The 18,959-nt window shown below is 52.1% G+C and overlaps 1 protein-coding gene across 1 annotated transcript; it reads right to left on the bottom strand.

Moving 5' to 3' along the window:
* Nucleotides 1-621: 621 nt before the first annotated feature.
* Nucleotides 622-18,738, bottom strand: AKAP8 (A-kinase anchoring protein 8). Its single transcript, XM_002928163.4, has 14 exons — nt 18,595-18,738; nt 16,121-16,159; nt 14,649-14,681; nt 13,885-14,161; nt 12,946-13,435; nt 12,314-12,443; nt 12,037-12,083; nt 10,896-10,929; nt 8,870-8,957; nt 6,975-7,116; nt 6,541-6,634; nt 5,965-6,095; nt 4,787-4,882; nt 622-2,343 (listed from the first exon to the last, which is right to left on the bottom strand). The coding sequence occupies exons 1-14, from the start codon at nt 18,611-18,613 to the stop codon at nt 1,906-1,908; spliced, it is 2,058 nt and encodes a 685-aa protein (XP_002928209.1). The 5' UTR covers nt 18,614-18,738; the 3' UTR covers nt 622-1,905.
* Between the last annotated feature and the right edge of the window lie 221 nt (nt 18,739-18,959).

Consider the following 18,959-nt stretch of genomic DNA (forward strand, 5'->3'; position numbering starts at 1 on the left):
TGGGACTCAATCCCAGGACCCTGGGATCATAACCTGAGCCAAAGGCAGACTCTTAACCCACTGAGCCACCTGGGTGCCCCACCCCCTAAACTTTTTAAAATAAAGGTGCTCTGTATAAAGTTCATTGCCATTGGTGTCTCACAGATCTGTGTATTAATTTGGGTCATCTACACATCCTTGATAGATGACCCTAAAATTACTTAAGCTTCCCTCCAGGTTTCTCCCCTGCAAGCGGGAAACGACTAGAGTGAGGGAGCTTGTAGTTTATTCCTGTCCCCTCAGGAGACAGAAGGGCATCCCTTTGTGCAATCCACGTAATTCCTCCCATCTTGGGGAATGAGGGCCTGGCTTAAGCCAAGTTGCGAAGTAAAATCATTCATGTCCTTTCACATTCAACCACGCTAAAATAGATCAGTTTTAGGATAGGCCTTGGATTATGTTTACAAGAGAAACAAAACAAAGCAGTTTCAAAATTTTGTTATCCTTGAGGCCATGGATGCTCAATGCCACCAACCTTTTTGCCTCAACAGACGAAACCTCGAAGGGCACGCACGACCTGTGACTAAGACACATCTACCTCACAGGAGTGATGGCAGGCGCAAACAATCCAGAGACACCGTCTTCTTGCTTACTGAGCAATTTATTTGTTTCTAGTTCTTATATTGACTTTTCATAAATATTCACCTCACATCTCCAGTAAAGGTCCTCGAGAGCAGGGCCCATCTCTTACTTTTATCACGAGTTAGCACCTGGTGCACGGGAGATGCTCACCGCGTCTTTTACCATCTAGTAAATTCCCTCTGGCCAACGCTTCCCCAAATGAGACCGCTCAAGGGTTTGCTGGGAAAACAGACCCAGCAGTATCATTTCAAGGGGGAAGTATCTTCCACTTCTTTTGATTATATGGAAAGTGTAACTGTTGCTTGCTACCCTTTAACACGTGGTAGCTTTCCTTTCCCACAGATCCAGAAACCTCCAAAGGAACAGTATTTATCTGAAATGTGTTTATTTCACTATATTCATTTCTTACAGATAGCATCTATCTATGGCAATTTATGTGTTTTCCACTCACGGGAGTGACACCAAGTTTTTTTGTTTTTGTTTTTTTTAAATATAGTTAAGTAGTCGTAACTCAATTTAAAGGAAAAACAAAAATAACCCCTGAAGTAACAGAGGGGAAACACAAATGAGGTTAAAAAAAAAAAAAAAAAAAAAAAGACAAACAAAAAACTCCAAACTATAAAGGCGATTCACCAAAAACTAAAGATTGGGAAAATAATGCCCTAGGCAAAATGTCCTCATTCTTGAGGGGCCAGCGGGAGGGCTTCCAGGGGTGCAGGTCTATCAGATTCATGAGGCCTCTGAGCAGAGTTCACTGATGGGACAGAACCAACGCTGCGGTCACAAGATTCCGCTACATCTCGTGAGGCTCACACACCATACGCAGCATGCTATCAAAGCAGGTAAAAAACTGAAGCCAAAGCAAATTCTTAGAACTTAAAAAAAAAAAAAAATCCTGTATAAAGCAAGATGTATCCCAGTATTAAGATGCTCTCAGAAAATAAAATAAAATATAATAAAAAAGGGCATTCAGCCAGCTGCTGTATTTAACAAGCAAAATATCATCAAAATCTAATTACCCAACTTTATTATTCCAACTGCAGTGTAAAGAGACTTCACAGCCACTTGGGGGAATGTACAACTTCTGCAGCCTTCGAACCACGGCAGAAAGCCATACACGTCTAGAAGACAAGCCCATGAGGTACCCTTTTTTGAAGGAAATGGCTGGGTCTCTTCGCCAAAGTTTCCAGCATGTTCCAGTAACATATACCCTAGTTCTGCTTACACACAAAAGGAGAAAGAGCAACGCGTTATGACACGCACCCCTCGCAACAGGGAGGAGGGTCATTCTGTGGGAGCGACATCTTTGGGCTCTGCATCGGTCTGTTCTGCTCCCGCTTCCACGACAGCCGGGGCCGGAGCCTCGACCCTCACGGCGTCTCTCTCGTCTGCTGCTGGGGCTTGCACTTCAGCTTCCACCGCTTCCTCGCCGCCCTTCTCGGAGGCCACACCACACGCTGTCTCCACTTCCACCAGCTGTTCCGAGTGGGGACTGCGAGCGGCCCGGGCCGTGTCCGTGGGGCCTTCTCCTTCGGCCAACGCGTCACCGCCTTCCGGAGCCGGCGCTCCTTCCCCATCTACCGCTCTCACGGCTGCCGTAATGACCTCGGCCAACACCTCCGCGGCCACCTCCTCGGGTGTCTCCTCCTTCTCCTCACTCCCTAAATTGTCATCCCCTTCCATTTCTGGATCCACAGCTTCGCTGGTGAAAGGGTCTTCACCCTGGCCAAGAAGAGCAACAGGTCAGTGCAAAGGAGAGAACGAAGGGGGCCCAGGCTGCCAGGAGACTGTGTTTCTATGCTGAACAGCCAACAAGAGAAATGCTTCCCACGACAGCAGGTGAGGGCATCCCACGGGTGCTTGGCGCCTTCAGGTTCAGAAAAGGCGTCTCAGAATAGCCTCACTACAACCGTTCTGCACCTTTTTTTAAAAAAAAGATTTTTATTTATTTGACTGAGATAGCGAGAGAGAGAGAGAGAGAGAGAATGAGCACAAGCAGGGGAAGCAGCAGGCAGAGGGAGAGGGAGAGGGAGGCAGGCTCCCCGCTGAGCAGGGAGCCCAACAAGGGGCTTGATCCCAGGACCCTGGATCATGACCTGAGCCAAAGGCAGACACTTAACTGACTGAGCCACCCAGGTGCCCCGTTTTGCACCTTTTGTCTTTTAACTTTTATTTTCTTAATTTAGTTAGCTAGGACCTAGAACACAATGGGGAAAGCAGAATCAGGGGCTATTCTTGTTTTTATTTTTGATTTTTTTTTTTTTAAGATTTTATTTATTTATGTGACAGACAGCCAGCAAGAGAGGGAACACAAGCAGGGGGAGTGGGAGAGGAAGAAGCAGGCTCCCAGCAGAGAAGCCCGATGTGGGACTCGATCCCGGAATGCCGGGATCACGCCCTGAGCCGAAGGCAGACGCTTAACGACTGTGCTACCCAGGCACCCCATTCTTGTTTTTATAACTAGCAATTTTGATACTTACAATGGGTTTTTAAAAGATGTACTTCTCCCTGCTCAAAGGCTTTTAATTTTAGAATGAAGTATTTGTAAGTATTTATTAACTTTATTTTAAAGATTTTTAGTTATTTATTTGAGAAAGAGAGAGAGGGGACACCTGGGTGGCTCAGTTAGTTGTCTGCCTTCGGCTCAGGTCATGATCCCAGGGTCCTGGGATCGAGCCCCGGATTTGGCTACCTGCTCAGTGGGGGGTCTGCTTCTCCCTCTCCCTCCCCATTTGTGCTCTCTCTGACAAATAAACAATCTTTAAAAAAAAAGAGAGAGAGTGAGAGAGATCAAGACAGCGAGCATGGAGGGGAAGAGCAGGAAGCAGACTCCCCGCTGAGCAGGGAGCCAGATGTGGGGCTCGATCCCAGGACCGTGGGATCATGACCTGACGAAGGCAGACACTGAACCGCCTGAGCCACCCAGGCTCCCATTTACAAATATTTAATACAACTGCCCCCATTTTGCATTTTTTATTCAAGCATATAATGGTGAAGAAAAGTTCAAAAAGACCTAGGATTTCTTAACCCAACTGAAACAAAAAAGCTTCATAACAGGAAGTTTAGACTATTTTAAATTTTAGTTTCATTTACGTACACAGCCCTGGTTATAAGGGTGCCCCATTCTGCAGATAAGGAAAGGAGACTCAGCAAGTTGCCCAAGGCCACACAGCTGTCGAACACCAGTCAGGACAGACTCTAAGTCTGACTCTCAGAAGCCGAACTTAGGCAAAACTGTCTCTAGTTTAGAAAATGTGAATGTTATGGGGCACCGAAGTAAATAAATAAAATCTTAAAAAAGAAAGACAGACAGAAAATGTAAACACTATCATTAGCATATTAAGAAACAGGTTTTAAAATACAGCATTTAGGAGGCACCTGGCTGGCTCAGTCAGGGCATCTCAGGGTCATGAGCTGGAGCCCCACATTAGGTGCAGAGATTACTTAAGAAAAAAAAAAAATCTTTAAAATAAATATGTAAAATAAAATAAAAACAAAAACACTGACCAGTCACGGTTCTTAAACTGGTTATGCCCTTTAATGGTTGGCATGAAGCGTCAAATACTAAAGGATTTAGTAACTGAGAGGCGGGCAGACGGGTCCTCGTAGTCGGGCTGTGCTGGTGCGTAAGCGCCCGCCGCACACTCGGACGTCTGGGGCCGAGCGTTTACCCAGTGGGCTTCCCAGGAGGAACCAGGGGCTCTCCCAGCCAGACTCCCTTCCAGGCCGCCCTCTCTGGGGCTCTTCATACTTTGCTTCAGTCACTAAGGCTCAGCAGTTGTGGCTCCACCGGCTCTTCCCCACCTCGAGCTGCGGGCTCCCGGCTCGTTCTCTCTGCCAGCAAAACCTCCTTTTGGCTTTTTTCCTGGACCACCATCATCTAACTTGGATTGCCCGGTAAGCACCTCAGCATCCCTTGCTCAATGTTTCATGGCTATCCGAGGTGAGCCCTCACGACCATGCAGACCGATCAAGCAGGACCACGGCCCAGACCCCGGGTGAGCGGGGAGTCGCAGGAAACCCACCCCGATACATTCCCATACCCGCCCATTCTTCAAAAGACTCAGAGATGCTAAATACTGCACTCCAGATGCAACTCCACACTCGCAGAGTCCATCCCGCATTCCAGAAGCTTCTCCCATTCACTGCACTCCTCAGCACAAACCTTGAGGTATTTTTCCAGCATCTTCACTATGTGTCTGTTGTTCAAAACACTCTTAGCCACATGAAGACTGGTCTTCTTGAACTGTTCAGCAGCCAACTGCAGAGGGAAGCCAAGGTGGACTTTTACACGTGGTGCACCCAGAGCAGCACGGAAACAAACTAGCCAGGCTACCCTGAGCTGCCCTGGGATCAGCCCTAGTCAGAACGAGGACTACCACCTCTCCTCACTATGGCAAATCCCGAGATGCCAGACTCCAATCATGAGAGAAAGGTGGCCCTGGAGGGATACCAAAACCGAGACTATGAGGCAGTGTAGAAAAGTCTGATAAAAGATGAGAGCACAGGCACCCCACAGACGTCGAGGTCCCGTGTGCACACTCAAGGATGGCACAAGAACGCTTACAGACAGACAGATGCTGTGTGGGCCCAGTATGGCAGAAGGGCAAGTTTTTTCTTTTCAGTTTTCTGAGTTGCAGTGACCTTACAAGTAAATTCAGCAGCAGCAGAAGGAATGCTGCAAACATTTGGCTGTTTTAGAGCTTGACCCATTCAAACGATAATCCCTTGTTGGTTTAGTGCTCTCTGGATGATCTTTCATAAGCTAGCAGATGCATGGGCAGGACTAAGGACAGGCACCAAACCAGGGCTCAGCAAGCCAGAGCCTATGGGCCAAATGCAGCCTCACCCTTGCTTCACAACCAGACTCTGGTTGCTTTTGCCCACCAGCAGCAGACGTCAGGTGTTAGAAACCCCGTAGGCTGCAAAGCCCGAAACGTCTGTGATTTGACCATTTATAAAAAAAAAAAGTCTGCCAATACCCTGAGCTACACATTTAGCCTCGGGCCCCATCAACTAATTAGGACCAAATCAGTTCTTAACTCTGGGTCCCCTAGGCCACGGTGCTTTGAATGGCCCTCAGCCTCCACTCCCCGGAAATCCAGTTTGTCTTGTCGGCCACCGGGAAACTTACCTGTGTGGTTTACAGGGGACATTCTCAACCAGGAGAACTTCAGCTACCCTATTTAAGTCAACCCTAAGCAACACGTTTTTTCGCATCTTAGCAGAAACTGGGATGCCTCTTACAACCCACCAATGAAGTCAGAGACTCAGTGGACTGTCAAGAGCTCCTGAAGACGCTGGCATTCGGACCCTCCTGGCGCGGCCCGAGGAGGGACTCACCCTGCGGTTGTGATTGTGGTCCACCGAATGCAGGTGCCGCTGCAGGAGCTGATGCTGCGCGGGGATCAGCATGTCACAAGCCAGGCAGTGAGCGGCCTCGATCTTCTTGAAAAAGTGCTCCTGGCCAATCCCTGTCAGTACAACCCAAGTCTGGTCCAATCTGGTACAGCAGGCAAGTATGCTCTCCTCCTGCCCCCCAAAAGGGCCCCCATTTTCTCCCGGTAGTCCCAAAGGACCAGGTTAGGACAGAATCTGTGGGGGCCCCCACCTGCCCTCCAGCAGGAGTGTGCAGACAGAAGTACCTCCACACCTAGGGATTTTATTCTTCAACTGTTTTCATCCTTCTCGTCATTTTTCTTTACACAAAGAAGGAAAAAACACCAGAAGGCTTCTTATCAGTCCAACACGCTGCCAGCAGAGCTGTGACATTCATTAAGCCACGCTCTGTCCAGCACTACGCGCCCTGCCTGAGAGTCTTCCTGTCACATTCTCAGCAGCCCTGCTCCAGGCTGGCTTTGCCCCCAGCCGCACGCCTTAGCGGCACGTGGAATGGCATGCTCCAAGACCACAGCTCACCTTTGAAAGGATCTGGTTTGGGTTTCGTGCTTTCCTTCTCCATCAACTCCTGACGCCGCTTCTCAATTTTCTTATTCCTGTTTACGATGTACTCCTAGAGGAGAAGAAATGAAACGAGGACAGCGTGGTGCGTGTAGCTATCTCTCAGCTGCACTAGAGGCAGCTCACCAAGGCGGCTGCCAAGCCCTCGGCAGAGCACAACCCTGTCTCAGCTGCCCCAAGGATGGGAAGACGGCTGTCTAAGCAGTTCCGTGGGTGGAACTCATAGGAACTACAAGGGCTGGAGAGCTAGGCTCTCCCTCTGACCTGGGACTTGTACGCTCTTATTCTGGAAAGTCCAGGCCTCGTTTCCCTTCCCTTTCCCTTCTCTGTAAGGGATCCAATTCCTGGAGGACCATCAGGAAATACTGTGATTGAGGCCGAGTGTGCTTTACCTGGAGGAACTCCACTGTCTTGTCAGGGAGTTTGGTACTGATAAACCTCAGTGTCTCTTTGTGAAATTTGCTTTGTAGATGCTTCTGGATTTCTTCATCTTCAAAGCTACGAAACTTGCACACAGAACAGGCGAACTGAATCCTGGAGAAGGAAGATGAAAAGAACAATGACATAGGAGTAACCAGCTCATCTCTGGTTGGAACGGAAATGGAAACGGAAGCAATTTCTGTACCAAGACTTCTGACTTCACGTGGGGCATCAGAATAGCAGATGCCCCAGGTCTCCCCAACCTAAGAATGGGGGTGCAATATTGCAAGTGTTTTAGGAAAATGATTCATGCACCACACCAGTCTTTCTGGCCCAAAGGCCCACAAGAGAACACCCTAAGGTGGAGACTTTCCAAACTGTGGACTCCCTAAAGGCCCCCAGACCACTGCTGTGAGGCGGGGCGTAGTACCTAACTCTGTAACTTCTTTCTGCAGCCACCAGGATAACATGGGAACCTCATTTTAACACGAGGGAGAAATTTCTAAAGAACTGCCACAATCTAAAACTCAAAAAACCCAAGATCAATTTTTCCACGGTGCTCAACTTTAAGACCCATCATATCAAATTCTATGGCTAAAAACGGATGTCTTCGTTGCGTACTTTCAAAACCTCACAAATGCAATCATGCTATGCGGCAAGGGGAGAGCTGCCCGCAGAGCCCTGTGGCCCCTCAGTGGGGCGCTGCTTCCCTCAGCTCTGCCGAGGATGCTTTGGCGCATCTGGGCTCACGGCTTAGGCCCCATGGCACTCCGGACTCCTCATCTACCAACTCAGACTTCTGCTGGCTCCCGATGCCTGCTTCGTTTGCACAGACCCCCGACAGAGGAGTGAAAAGAGCGAGCTCTGGGGCCCTCTGTGTATGAACAGGTATCAGGCAGCAGGCAAAGAAATTCAGGGTTCGCACTTCCTGCTGCATCTTTACCTCCCCTGTGACGATTTCTCCAAGTCTCTTTGAGGACCCTCTGTTTCTAGGGTGGATTCTAAACATTCCTTCTGAAGAAAAAGTCATCTAATTTCTCCTGGGGCATGAAAATAATCTCATCTAGCCATCATGTATTCATTTGTTCGAAAAAAGTGTTTTGGTGACTTTCTGTTTAACACTCTGAAGCTCTGACCTTCCGGTTCCTGGCTTTCTTGCCTCTACTGTCGGCTCTTTTGCTAACTTTTTTTTTTTTTTTTGCATTTCTTTGCACAGGAAAAGCACCACCCCATTTGAGCCTTAAGGGCAAGGATTTCCCCTTAAGTCAGGAAGAGAGCGTGTGTGTAGAGAAACCACCACATGTGGTCGAGGCCTAAGCAACCAAGGGCTCCCGTGGCCACCAGTGGTTTACGTTTCTAGTCAGCAGTCACCTGATCACTGGAAAGGCAGAGAGGCACGTGGTGTGGTCACACCAAACACCCTTTGCACTTTTGCAATTCTTTTTCTATTTAGAGACAAAATTCATAAGGTATTACTCATCCACGTAGAATTGCCATGCTGAACTCGAGGTGGTCTGCGTTTGGATAAGGCACGCAAAGCACCTTCTTAGCAGCTCTGCTGAATGAAGTTCACTTGTCTGGGGTGACAGAAACAAGCCAGGGACAAGGAAGCTCTCGGCAGGGGAGCAGGAGAGCAAGAGAGCCCCCTGCTGGACACATGTGGGCCATGGAGACCCACTGGCAAGAAGAGAATGCCATCTGTGTTTCCCAAGTTTTATCTCTTCTCCCCGACTCAGATTTCCTGACAGACTCCAGAGGCAGATCAAACCCAGCTGCTCCCCCATTGTGGAGTGAAGACGGATGAGCTCTGGGGAACCATGACAGCGCTCAGCTTCTGGCCAATCTCCCACCTTGCCTGTCTCCTCACCTGTCAGCTGCTCGGTCTCGCATCCGGTCTCTCCTCCTTTGCTTTTCTCTTCTCTTCTTTACTTCATCATCCTCATCGTCCTTCTCTCCTGCAACAGAGAAGTTCCTTCGAGACGCCCTGAGAAGCCCATACGGGAGCGGAGCACCAGGGCCTTGATGGGGGGCCACAGTTCAGCCACCACACCCTGTACCCGCCGCTGCCTCCACACACGGCAGGGTCAGGACACCCTGAGGCACCAATAGTCTGTCAAAGGCTCCCAACAGGGATGGGCCTTTGATGAGAACCCTTCGGAGTTCCCAGGGAGTCACCTTACTGCCCCCCATGGCCTAATAAGGCTGGGATGGGCCAGGGCCCAGCCCGCCCATCCCACTCGCACCATGGCCCACCTGCTCTCTGTCCTTTCCTATCCTGCTTTTCCAATCCAGTGCCCTACCATTGGGTCTTCTCCCAAAGCCACTTAAGGAAAGAGAGAAGCAATTTTTCCCAGATAAAGAGGCAGCAGCTGGAAGGCCTCAGAAAATAAAGCAAGCCACTCTACCGCCCTCCGTCCCACCTCTAAGTGGACCATGAGGACTGTCCCGTCAGCCTCCTCTGAACTAGGGCCTCAGCAGGTATGACAGTCCTTGCTGGCCCAAACTCTATCTTCCACTCACAAAAACCGTCCATCTAGGGCCATCCCAGGGCTATAAGGGAAGCAGTCCTAGAAACAAAAGTGGGAAGAGACCAACTGGTCCTCCGTGGTCCCCTGGGGCCAGTGCAGGAGCTCTTCCGAGAGCCGTGCAGCCCAGCGTCCCAGCGTTGAGGCCAGGCCAGGCCACTGTGGCTCAGGGCCAGGGCCAGACACTGAGGAAAGGTTGGATAAGCATCTGAACTGTAACCCCTACCCCTGATGCCAGTCACGAGACTGTCCCACGAAGATGGCGACCGGCGTGCGCTGCTCAGAAGCCTCTCAAAAGGGCGTGTGGGGTTTTTGGCAAGAGGTCACTGCCTGAAACTATTACTGCTGTTTAATAGCAAAGTCATCCCGGGTAGGCAGCAGGACCTGTGCGCAATAAACATGTCACCTTTGCTTTAGCATTTGCCCTGCTGCACGAGCCGCTAAATGCTCTGCGTGGTCCCAAGCTACAGGCATAACTGCTTCAGTATTGAGGTGGGAGGACCTCGGCGGGGTGGCTCAGCCCGAACACACAGCAGAAGGAGCATGTAAGCCAGGGGCCTGCAGATTTACGGGAGCAGAGCCACGAAGAGCCAGCCTGTGATTCTTGGGGAAAACCAGCTATGGACAGACCCATGGGAACATGAAAACAAACAAATGGTTTTTGGGTAAGCTCAAGGCCACGCTGTCTCAGGCTGCTTCTCCATGGCCCTCCGGAAAGGTTTAACTTTGCTCTGCTCTTGCCGCTTGCTCTGGACTCTTAGGTCCCCCGCAAGGGCACCAGTGAGCCCTGCTGAGCAAGGATAGTCTCTGGAGGACCTTGGGTTTGGGTGTACCTGACAGGTCTCCCTCCCCCCACCCCCAGCTCCCAACCAGGGCAAGTGTCTGAACTCCGTCCCATACAGCAGGGAGCACTGCCGCTGCCACATCCCCACCACAGAGGATGAGGGCACAAGCCTGGGCTGGCAACCGAGGGAACTGTGAAAAAAAAAAGAAGCCCAGAAAAAGACAGTACAGGGACCTGCACTGGCAAGCAGGTAATAGAGAAGACAGGCTGGAGAGCGCCTTTTCTTTTCTTTCTTGCATTTCTGAGACTTTCCCTTCCCTACCACTGCAAGCTGTCGTAGACGCTCAGAAATGAGGTTTTCCCCCCTCTCTCCACAGCCTGCCATCAAGTGAGGCAAACAGACCTGTTTCCAGCAAGTGCTGTTCTAAGCACTGCAATAAAGCCTCAGGGTGAGCACCACAGCCAAGGCCCACCCAGTGGCCACCAGTCCCTCCATCCAGGCCCCAGGCTTGCTCAGAAGGCCAGCCTGGATGGGAGCTTAGCAGACACAGGAAAGCTCAAAAGGGGCACCAAGCAATGCCTACCTCTCTGCCTCCCGGGGTCGAAGAATTCGTCCTCCTGAAAAAGGGAACACACGAAGCCGGACTGTGAGGTGGAGTTTCCAGAACTCCACAACCGACCCAGCACCCTGCCACCACCTGGTCACAATGTGTCAGGAGAGGTCCCAGGGCAGTGGGAGAGGGTGAGTGTGTCCTATCACTTCTCTTGGTTGCCTTCTGAGATTCTATAATAACCAACATGCTTTTTTTTAATTAAAGTCACTGGCTCTTTTCCGGTTCTTTCTACAGCTAAAGAACTGCCCTTGGCAAACAGCACCTGCGCAGTTCTGCACGTGGGAGTGCCAACAGCCCATCCATCAGCTCTATGTCAAGAAAACCCGACTGGTAGGATGCTAGTTCCAGCACTCTTTACCGAAAAGGGGCTTTATCATGTTCCCCAGCCATCTGTTCATATTTACCAAAGGCTATAACAAACCAGGTGCAGATTGAAAATGATGCGTCTAACTGAAAATAGGAACACAGCCCATTTCTTAGGCATTGAGCTCAAGATTCAGTAAGTCAGCAGCAGAGACACAGAGATTCCCAGACTCAAGATCTAAGCAAACCAAACAGGGAGCAAATGAGGCCCTTCCCTGTAATCTGACCATCAGAAGCACTTGGTCGAAGCCTTCATACACCCAGGTCTCCAGGCCCTACCCCAGACGTGGATCAGAATTTGCAGGGGCAGCAAAGGCTCACCACCTTGGCGCTCGTGAGTGGTCACGGCTCAGAGCTGACCGTAAATGCCTGTCTCCTGTGACTGGCTGTAAGGGCTGAGTGACGAGGAGGCAGCTGAGCACCAGCACAGAGGTGGCAGGACACGAGTCTTCAGTGCATGTTTGAAAGCCTCAGCCCACAGTCCACTGCACTCACCACGCATGTGGCTACTCACATCACTGAGGAAACGGGAATGGCTGGGAAGAGGGCTGGGGCTTTTTTCAAGAAGGGAAGGATTGTCACGAGTGCAAAACTTAGAAACCCAGCTGCAAGTCGGGCTATTAAATCCACTTGCAAAGCAATCAAGTCTACCACAGAAGCTGTTCCTGCCTCCTTGGGAGAAAGAGGCGAAAGTAAAGAAGAAATCCCACACCAGAGAAAGAAGGGTGACCAGTGAAGACTGACTTACACCCCTGAATTCTTCATCTCCTGACCGGAAGTCAGCAGCTCCATCATCTACCAGACACAAAGAAGGGGGAAAGTCAGCCCCTTGGGGGTTGGCCCACTCCGTTTCACCCTCCCAGGCTCACTGTCCAGAGTGACCGCGCTTGTCCTGAGTGCACTGGGGACCTCGGGAGCGTGGGTGACACGTGCCACCCTTGAGTTCGACACCTGTCCATGGTATGTATGGGCAAGCAGAGCACCAAGAAGGAAACAGACTCATCTTACGCCCACCCAGGGCCTACCGTTTTCAGAAAAATCTCCTTCGCTGTCAGCCCGGGCCAGTTTGGCATCCGGCTCATCGTAGATCTGCAACTGCTTCCGTTTCCTGCCCATGCCGTCTGGGCCGCAGCGGTCAAACCCTCTCCACCTGGGCTACAGACACAAGCACATCCGGTGTACCGCTTACCCGGACCATTAAGATACCCCAGAGAAACGAAGAACGGAAAGGTTGTAAGATCAGAGAACAGAGGCAGAAAAGATCTTTCAGAAAACAAAGGGAGATGACATAGTTGAGGACTGCTGCCACCCCCAATTTCATGCCAAGCGGAGGACGTCAGACACAAAAAGGCCACATGTTACATGATCACATTCGAATGAAAGGTCTGGGAGAGGCAACTCTACAAAGTCAGAAAGCAGATCAGCACTTGCCAAGGCTGGAGGCGAGGACGGGGAGTGCCTGCTAATGGCAGAGGTTTGCGTCTTTCCCAGTTGATGGAAATGTTGTAAAATCAGATGGTGAAAGCTGCACAATTCTGTACATTTTTACTAGAACTCAAATTGTGCACTTAAAAATGAGTGAATCTTAACAGGATGCAAATTTGCCTCCATACAGCTGTCTGAAAAGAAGGCAGATCAGAACTTCCTGAGGGCTTACCCGATCCCTTATCCGGGTCTGTGACCGGCCACATCCGTAGGGCACCGAGTTGTCATAACCGCCGGCCCCTTGCATGCCCATCACACTGAAGTCAGGGGCCGTGGACTGGGAGAACAGGGAAGGCGGTGGCCGGCTGGGGGAGGGACCTCCCAGGCCCCGCCCACCCACATAGTTCAGCTCCGTCCAGGGAGCAGACAGGGGCTCGGAGGAGGCTGCAGGAGGCATGAAAGGGTCGTTGCGCAGGAAGGTGCTGGGGTTGCTCCGGTCCTGGAAGCGGCCCTGGCCCTGGCCCCGGCCCCGCATGAAGCCATCAAGGGAGCCCCGCTCACGGGCTGGGTCCCGGCAGTCGCTGTACTGACTGCTAAAGCCACCATTTCGGTCAGGCCCCAGGTCAAAGTCATAATCGTAGCTATAGCTGGGGCGATAGGGATGGTGCTCAGGGAGGCAAGACCTGGAGTCATAGGACTCGAACGACTGGAAGCGGAAGGAGCTGCAAAGGAAGCATAACTGTCACTACACTCCGGGTAAAAGCCCAAGTCTCCTGCAAGGCTGGCTTCTCCACATTCAGAACAGCACACCATACCACCACACAGGCCTCCTAAATGCTCAGAAGGCACGACAAACCCCCTTGAACACTGTTGAATGAGGTACATGGAGCCCTTGGCCATAAGAACAAGAAAGAGGGTCTACAGGTACCTGATGCAGACATAAGGAGTCTAGCACTAGCGTAGTCTACCTAAGCCCCACCACCCTGGACACCAACTAGTCCCATTACAATGCCTCTGCCCCAGTAACTGCCCAACTCATCTACTCCACACTCAGGAGGGAGCTGGGAAAAGCCCTCCCCGGAAGAGGGGGTGCCCACTGCCACCTGCACAAAGCTCGGGGGGTGGTGGTGGAGGGTGGGATCCCCAGGGAAGGGTTCAGGTCCATAATCACCTCTCCCGGTCCTGCATGCCCTCCCCACCGCCGCTGCTCCCGCCCCTGCCTCCTTCCTTGGACATCATGTCCAAACGCTGGTTGATCTTGGCAATGAGGGAGTCAGAATTGTCGGTGCACGGCTCTGGGCCGTAAGAGGCCATGTGCACAGCAGGGCCCCCAGCTCCCAGGCCATCGCTGGCCTTAGCAGCCTCCCATGAGGCTGGGCCATAGCTGTAGGTCGCTCCTGTGGTGACACTGGTGTTCTGGGCACCATAATAATTGTAGTTTTCATAACCTGCCATAGGGAGGAAGAGCCAAATCAGAACTCAGAAGCCACAAGGTCAGTCAGTCTACAGCAGACATGTCTGGGGAGAGCACCCACTACCCATATAGAAGGAAAAGCGTCAAGGAACCAAATGTTCCTGGTATCACCCCATACTGTGCACACCACCTGCCAAAAGGCAGCAAGAGAAGGGCAGGGGCGCAGCCCTGGCAATGAGTGGTGGGTTTCCCGTGCCAGATCCGAGTCTTGTTCCCCATCCAAAGCCAGAGGTGGCTGAGAGCCCACGAGTGGCAGTGGGGGCTGCTGCTCCCAGAACACAAGCACAACCCCCAGCCTCCAGCAAGTTCTCCTTGAGAATGCTGGGACCTGCCAAGCCTTCAGGAGAGCAACGAGCACAGCTAGAATGGGAGATGGGGATGGGAGGTCCCTGTATCCCAGCCCTCCCGGGTAGCTGACCAGAGGAACATCTTGCCCACCCACAGACACCCCGAGGGCCTACCTTGCCAGCTGGCCACACCAGTTCCATAGGCACCTTAGAGGAAACAAAAACACACAAGAACTTTGTATACAGAGTGAAGGTACCTGAGACAGCCCCTCCAATTGTCACCTCAGTCCACTATCCGCAGGTCCAGAGCCACAGGCAGCTGTGGCAGTGCTGTGGGAGGCACCCCTGGTTGTTCATTAAGGCCAGAAATGGACGGGGCCCACTAGTTGTAAAACTCATTTCCTACGGAGCACTCAGCTAAGCATAACCAAGACTTCTCTCGTAGGCAAGCCTCACCTCCCCCAGCAGGACAAGCAGAAAGGACGCTGCAGCATTCCCAGGAAGTGTTCAGCCTGGGCCACCAGCCAAGAGGCCAGATCCCCTGGCAGAGCCCTTCAAAAGTGCCGGTTCTCACCAGTAGCCAGAGCTCAGGCACCACTAACACAGACAATACATCAGTGGAAAATCATGTCCCCGACTCAACTGAACAAGGGGACATTAATTATGTACCCTAGTGACATGGAGGGACTCCTCCTGGAAAACTTGGGGATGGGTGAAAACATGACTCCACCACCCCCAGTGGTGCTAGGGGCAAGTTCCAGGTTCAGAAAACAAAGAGAGCCCTCATCCCATCCCCTGGAACAAATGCTGGCAAAAGCAGAAAACCTCACCACCAGAGAGGACATTCTGGTCCTTCAAATATATGCAGCATCGTGATCTAGATTCCAGAGCAGGGGCAGCAATCAGGTCCCCATGCCAAATCTAGCCCATTGCCTGTCTTTGTAGGGCCAGCAAGCTAAGAATGGGTTTTACATTTTTAAACAGTTGGAGATTAAAAAAAAAAAAAAAGAATATTTCATGACATGAAATGCATTCTCTGCACCCTTCACATACCTGTCAAAACTCATAGAACTGCTCAACCAATGACTATTAACTGTGGATCATAACTAACAGTGTATCGACTTTGACTTGTTACTGACCATAAATGTATCCTACTAACGTAAAGTATTAATAATAAGGGAAACTCCTGGGGTGAAAAGCAGAGGAAGCACAGGGAATCCTGTACTATCTACTCAATCCTGTAAGTCTCAAACTATTAAAAAATAAAGGCTATTAATCATAAAAATCTTTCATTATACCCTTGGCTATTTACTTAGAATAACCCAAATTCCTAAAGTAAAGACTATCACATATGGAAATTATATGGTATGCAAATTTCAGTGCCCTTAAGTAAATATCACCGGCATGCAACTACATCTATTTCTTTATAAACCTCTGTGACTTTCACACTGCAAAGACTGTGTAGCTCCCAAAATCAAAAAAATTTTACTATGTAGCCCTTTACAGAAAAGGGTCTGGATCCCCGGGCTAGCCCCAGTCCGCCGTCAACCTCTCTAGGTTACAGTTCACCGTCCCTAGGTTTGTCACGCTAGTTCCTCAGATCAGACCTGTGGGGGTGGAATCCGTGCCTCCCCGTAAGGTCTTACCTTGGGTGTTGGTGGGTCCAGCACTCCACGCCCCATAGCCTGTGAAGAGAAGACCTGTGAGTTAGGATCCTATTTGTCACAATAGACAACAGGTGCTTCTGAGGTGCTCTGAGGAGCCAAAGCGATCGCCTTGAAGGAGGGTTCGGTGCCAGCCTCACAAGGCAGCAGAACCACAACACTGTCCCTCTAAAAGTCCTCCGCAGCTGGCTGATTGCATTACCACATTCCACCTGCCTGAGGTCAAAGCAGAAAAGAGTTGGGGTGAATAGGCTTTGGGGCCAGCTCTGCTGGTAGCCTGCTGACGGACTCTGGCCTACATCTCAGTCTGCAACTCAGGAGAACACAGGATAAACTGCCAGCTGGCCCAGTAGGACACAGTTGTGTCCGCACCCTGGGGCAGTTTGGCTCACCAAGCAGCCTTAAGTCCCCCATAACTGAAAAACAAAGTTCAGAATTTGGAGACGACAGCAGTGCCTCTGCAGGCCTCACTTCTTTGTGACTTTGGACCCTCCAATGGTCCCCTGGGCCTTCAAGTCCCCGGGCCTCAGCCTGGCCTAATTTATCCGGGCTGCACTCCTCTCTGTGATGGCTTCCCTCAACCCCGCGGACTCCCGTGACAGCATCTGTCTGGGCCCTCTTCATTTCTGTCCCTGGAACCCCAAACAAAGCTGGGCATGGGTGGCTATCCACACCTGTCAACAATCCCCAACATTACAGAACAGGAATACAGCCTCTCTTACCAGAACAACCCAAGCCACTAGCTAACTGCCTAGTGTGTGCTGACACATGACAGGAACTGAGTGTCCCTGAATGCTGTTTAGAGATGAGACAGCTAACGCTTAAAGGTTAGGGGACTTGACCCAACGACACACTGCTGATGTTTGCCCTCTGCAGGCTACAGTCTCCCCATGCCACACAGTCTTCTACATGTGTGAGGCAGAAGGGGCACAACTATGGGGCACTGGTCTAAGTAGCAAATACTAATCACATAACCTCACAACATCCCTTTAGATGGGTAATATTTACCCTGTTGTACCCAGAAGCTCAAGTAGCTGTCACTTGCCCGTGATCATGGAGCTGGAGAATGGAAGAACTGGGACATGACCTCAGATCTAGGTGCCTCCTACACCCAGACAACAACTGTCAAGGCTCAGCAAGTCCTGAGAAATAACTCTAAGTGGCAAAGCTACAGAAGGATTCAGGGAGGCCCCACTATCTAAACTGAGCCTGAAGGGTTTTGGCAGACAGGAAGTGAAGGGAATAAAACCTCTTCGTGCTCAGGGCGTGAAGGGGACAGGATTACTCTCTGAAAAATCTGGTGGGAAGCGGGCAAAGAATTGTGAGACCCAGTCGGACTGCAGAAAAGACCAAAAAAGCCAGGGTGAGACACCCAAGCACACCGTGCGCTTCAAGACCTCCCTTGCAATTCCTGCTGGTGGATCCTAACACTGTCTTCTTTCAAGATCTGTGCCTTCCTCTAGCTGCTGCAGCCAAGATCAGACTGCTTGCTTCTCCAACCTCATATACTTGGATAAGGACTTCACCTGGTCAAGTCCTACCCCACGTATTCCAAACTTCGACTGCTCCCTGCGGGCAAACTTGGCTTCCAGCAAAGAGTAAAAGCCTCCTAGGAACCTCTGATTCTGGACACTGACAACGGGTCGCTCGAGAAGATTCGTCCTGCCGCAGGCCGCGAGGCTCAAGGGGCACATTCCCTCTTTCACAGCCCTCAGCCATCTCCAGCCGCCACCCCCCCCGACATCAGGTTTCCAACTTTGCACAGAAAGATACCCAACACCTGACCCCCCAAGTCTTGTCCTAGGCCAACAGGAGTCATGCACAGGGCAGGAACCCGCCGAGACAGACCCCTGCAGGGGCCGCGCTCAAACCCACTGCGCAGCACCGCGGAGTTGGAGGTGAAAGGTCCGACCCCGCGCCGCCGGGACGGCTTCCGGGACTGGCGCGACGGACCACGTGCACCGCGCGCAGGCCCCCGCCAAGCCCCACAGCCCGGAGACAGGCAGCCGAACTCCCTCGGCCTTCAACAGCGGACCCCGCGCCCCACGAGCTCTCGCTGTGGCTCCGCCCCTGGGCGCCGCCATTTTGTGGCCTTCCGAAGTGGAAGGCGGGCCTCCGAGCGGCGGGGTCGACCGGCCCAGCCTCGCCGGGGATGAGGGGTTGAAACGACCAGGACAGCCCACGGCGCCCCCCGAAGCCCGCCGCAGCGTCTGCCCGCCAAACCCCGCCCGCCTCCTTAAGCCGCGCCGGCCAATCCGCACGCAGGGACCCGGGAGTGACGGCTCCGAGGTCCAATGAGCAGCGCGCGCGCGCGCCCCGGCCTCCTCTCCCCTGGGTCGGGCTGGAGTAACCGCGTTCCGGCGTAGATCCGGGCCCGCAGCCCTCTACGCAGCAGTGGCTGCGTTGCCCAGGCAGCGCCCGTCCGCCCCATCCCGCATTGAGCCACCCAAACTAACCTCCGTAGCCCTGCTCCATGTCTTCAGCTCGGCCCGCCAGCAGCCCCTTTTTCTAGGCTGCCACAGAACGCATGCGCTCAACACACCTTCCACCGTCCGCTACTGGAAGACCAGGCGCATACGTCACTCCTTCCGCACACCACCATTGGCTGGCTTTCACTGCGTACCCGCCCCTGTCGCCCCAGCGGACCTTCCGGTTGCTTGGGCTTGGCTTTCGCAGCATCTCGGGAGTTTTGGTCCGGCCACGGAGTCTTACCGCGCGCAGGCGCTTCCCTTTTTCCTTCCCGCCGTTAGTGCGCAGGCGCACCCCCACCCTTTCCCGGGTCCCGTGCGCAGGCGCACGCCGCTCCTTCCTACGGCGACTG

Source organism: Ailuropoda melanoleuca, chromosome 4, assembly GCF_002007445.2.
Source record: "Ailuropoda melanoleuca isolate Jingjing chromosome 4, ASM200744v2, whole genome shotgun sequence".
Taxonomy (NCBI): Eukaryota; Metazoa; Chordata; class Mammalia; order Carnivora; family Ursidae; genus Ailuropoda; species Ailuropoda melanoleuca.